Source organism: Lactuca sativa, chromosome 9, assembly GCF_002870075.4.
Source record: "Lactuca sativa cultivar Salinas chromosome 9, Lsat_Salinas_v11, whole genome shotgun sequence".
NCBI classification, from domain to species: Eukaryota; Viridiplantae; Streptophyta; class Magnoliopsida; order Asterales; family Asteraceae; genus Lactuca; species Lactuca sativa.
This window is the reverse complement of record NC_056631.2, coordinates 199,351,992-199,355,328: the sequence shown is the minus strand read 5'-3', so window position 1 is coordinate 199,355,328 and position 3,337 is coordinate 199,351,992. Positions and strand designations below refer to the sequence as shown.

The window sequence follows — 3,337 nt, the reverse complement described above, 5'->3', positions numbered from 1 at the left end:
TATGGTCACTTGTTATATATGGCGACTGGACCCACCTTACTCTATGATATGCTTATCTTTTAAGACAGTGACTTACTAAATTGGCCTAATTAAAGATTAGATAGTAGATCCCAATAAACCAAATCGCATGAATGTGGTTGATGCTTGGATTTCAAATACGAAACAAGAAACAAAAAGGCTCGGGGTATCTCCTATATCAAGTAATAGTATACTAAGTCTGTTTTTAAGATCTTGATATGGTTTTAATCCACATGCTGTCATGGAGATTGTAGCTAATAATATGTTGGAAGAGATTGGGGGATCTCTAAGAATTACGAAAATTATCGTAGATATTACCAAAAGAGCCTTTGAGATTGAGGGCTACTCTAACATATAAAAAGAGAGAGATGAGACCATGTCTAGCTGATATGTGAAACGAACACGTTCAATTGTTGTTCAATTTTATGTTCTTCAAAAGAGCTTTTAAGAGAGAGAGTATACTATAACATATATAGATCGAACAGACAAGGCTGTGTTTAGCAGATATGTAACACTAACATTACATCATTAACATTTCCTAATTAAAGATATTGAAGATATGTAACACTAACATTACATCATTAACATTTCCAAATTAAAGATATTGATTCTTCCACCAAACTAGGGATATCTTTTGTCCTACTCATTTGTGGTGCTTAAGGATACAAGTCACTTCAAATTCTTGTCTTTAGGCAACCTTTACAAGCCAACTAGCACAACCCCACTTCACCCCTTCTTTTATGGAGCTATAAAAAGACATTGCCACCTATTGCAACAAACCACTTCTTAAGGCTTGACTTAGAGTACTGTTCTTTATTCTTTACACCTAAAGTCTCACAATTTACTTCCTCGATCTTACTTTTCCACCATTTTCCACACATCAACTCCATACTCTTCCTTTTTCTTCATAGCGTATTTGCATGGCAACTAACTCTATGTCCTCAAGTGGATCGGGTTCATGGACAGCCAAGCAAAACAAGGACTTTGAAGTGGCTCTTTCTGTGTTTGACAAAAATACCCCTGACCGTTGGCACAATGTTGCCAAAGCTGTTGGTGGGAAGACTGCAGAAGAAGTGAAGAGGCATTATGAAATCCTTGTTGAGGATGTGAAGCACATCGAGAGTGGTCAAATTCCTTTTCCAAATTATAGGACCACTAGGGGGCATAACTAAGGTAACATATATACGAAACCAATAATGATCACCCATATACATATAATAACAAGCTATCACCTTCTTTAATTATATATAAATATAATATATCATGTCCCCGTTTTGACCATGTTACACATTGGTTCTAGTTCATATGAATTCATAAAACTAAATAACTAATAGTAACACCTATGATCAATATTAGTTGCTAGAGTACAAAATAGAGTACTTATTGTGGCCTAAAAAATAAATAGTAAAGATCCCAATCTATTCTGAACAATATTACCTTGTGGCAACCATAACAATTTTCAGAAAACAAAACTTATAGGGCTATGGAATAAACGCGAAGAAATTAACTGAAGACAATATTTATAGAAAATGATGATTTTTCTTCTATATTCATGAATCTCTTTTTCCATTTTCAGGAAGACAAACGTAAAGCTAAGCATCAATAAACAGGAGAACGATCTTCGTCTTCCGACTACCATGCAATACTATTACATTATTGTAATTCTGGAATCAATAATAAAATTGATTCCTTGATGTAAGTTGATTTCTGTTACATCCTAGCAGAAAATCTCTATCGTTTATAGTTTTCCTGAGGTGAAAATACCAGTATATATCGTCTGAAATCACAGGCGAAGATCTGGTTTATGCTTCTTTTTTCCATGCAATTTCCGCAATTTTGCTGTAATCAATTCTCTAATGAATTCAATATGTTTATTATATGCGTTATAAAAAAAATCCAAATATATATAAATGAAAGAACCTCTGCTAGATTTATTATTTGAGTTAGGGTTATGAGAGCTTCTAACCTTTGGCTTGAAACTAGGGTTTGCACTGGATGCCTACACGGTCGCTGCATCAGGTAGCATGTATGAAAAAGAATTTGTAAAAAATATTTAAAAAGGGATTTTGAAACAAAAACCTAATATGTAAAATATATATATATATATATATATATATATATATATATATATATATATATATATATATATATATATTAAAAAACACTAACAAAAACAATCTAAAGAAATCTTATATAAAGACATTTCTCCATGATTTTTTGATATTATTACCAATTATAATAGCTAGCCCTAAAAATATTAGACAATTATTGTTACATAGATGATTGATAAACTTTTTGTTGTTATTCCTAATGGTTGTTAGCTACGTTTGATTATGATAAATGATCATATATAATACATAGATTTAGAAAGAAAAACAAAACAAAACGCAAATAGCCAAATACTTTCAAAAATAAAAGAGATCATAATCTTAAAATTTTACATTTTATGAAAAAATTGATAATAGAAATATATACTACAATATGGTTAGAAAACAACAAAATCTTTAGCAATAAATAAGTTGCTATGTAAAAAATAATAACTATCTTGGTAGAAAATATTAAAAAGAAAGAGGATGTTGGGTTTCGAACCTCAGGCCTTAATTAAGGTTGAAAACCATTGGTGTGGTGCATCGGTGATATTGGTTAAACGATGCTGCACATTAAATATAAAATAATTAAAATATTAATACGCAAGAGTAAAAAAGAGGCGAAAAAGCATGAGTTCTTACCTTCTTCTAATTCCATAAACCAAGATCTACATTTATCATGTGTGCAATAACAATCTACGTTAGGAGCCATAATATAAAGAAAACCTTCTCATTTGATGAATTGGAAACATTGTTTTCCATTAATATTTACCCAATTCATATATTTGTTTGATGTGTTTTCGGAGGAAGTTTGAAAAAAAAAGATGTAAAAGATTATGCAAACAAAAATAGTAAAAACTATTCAGTAGAAAAACATAAAAAATCAAAGTCGAAATTTATTTAGGAAAATTTGTAAACATTTTTCGAGTGAATATGTAAAGAATGTTGGAAAAAAAGATTTACACAAAGTTGTATAAAATGGTATAAAGAAGTAAGTTTAAAAAAATATAAAAAGATATTGTGGACATTTTGTAATCTATAAATTATTTTTACCAAATTTGTAAATAATTGGGTTAAATTTTAAAAAAAGTAAACAAAATTCTTAAAAAAATTTAAAACGTTGTGATAAAACAGTAAAAAGAAAACAATGTGGGTTAAAACTGTAAAAATGAAAAGTGAAGGGGCAATAACTGGGTCTAGTAGTTATGTGGGTCCGATTTTGTTCGGATCTA

General features: G+C 30.1%; 1 protein-coding gene across 1 annotated transcript; it reads left to right on the top strand.

Moving 5' to 3' along the window:
- The first annotated feature begins 817 nt into the window (after positions 1-817).
- Positions 818-1,838, top strand: LOC111918185 (protein RADIALIS-like 1). The gene is made up of 2 exons (XM_023913843.2): positions 818-1,191; positions 1,595-1,838. Exon 1 carries the CDS (start codon positions 939-941, stop codon positions 1,188-1,190), a length of 252 nt encoding a protein of 83 aa, XP_023769611.1. The 5' UTR covers positions 818-938; the 3' UTR covers position 1,191; positions 1,595-1,838.
- Positions 1,839-3,337: the final 1,499 nt, after the last annotated feature.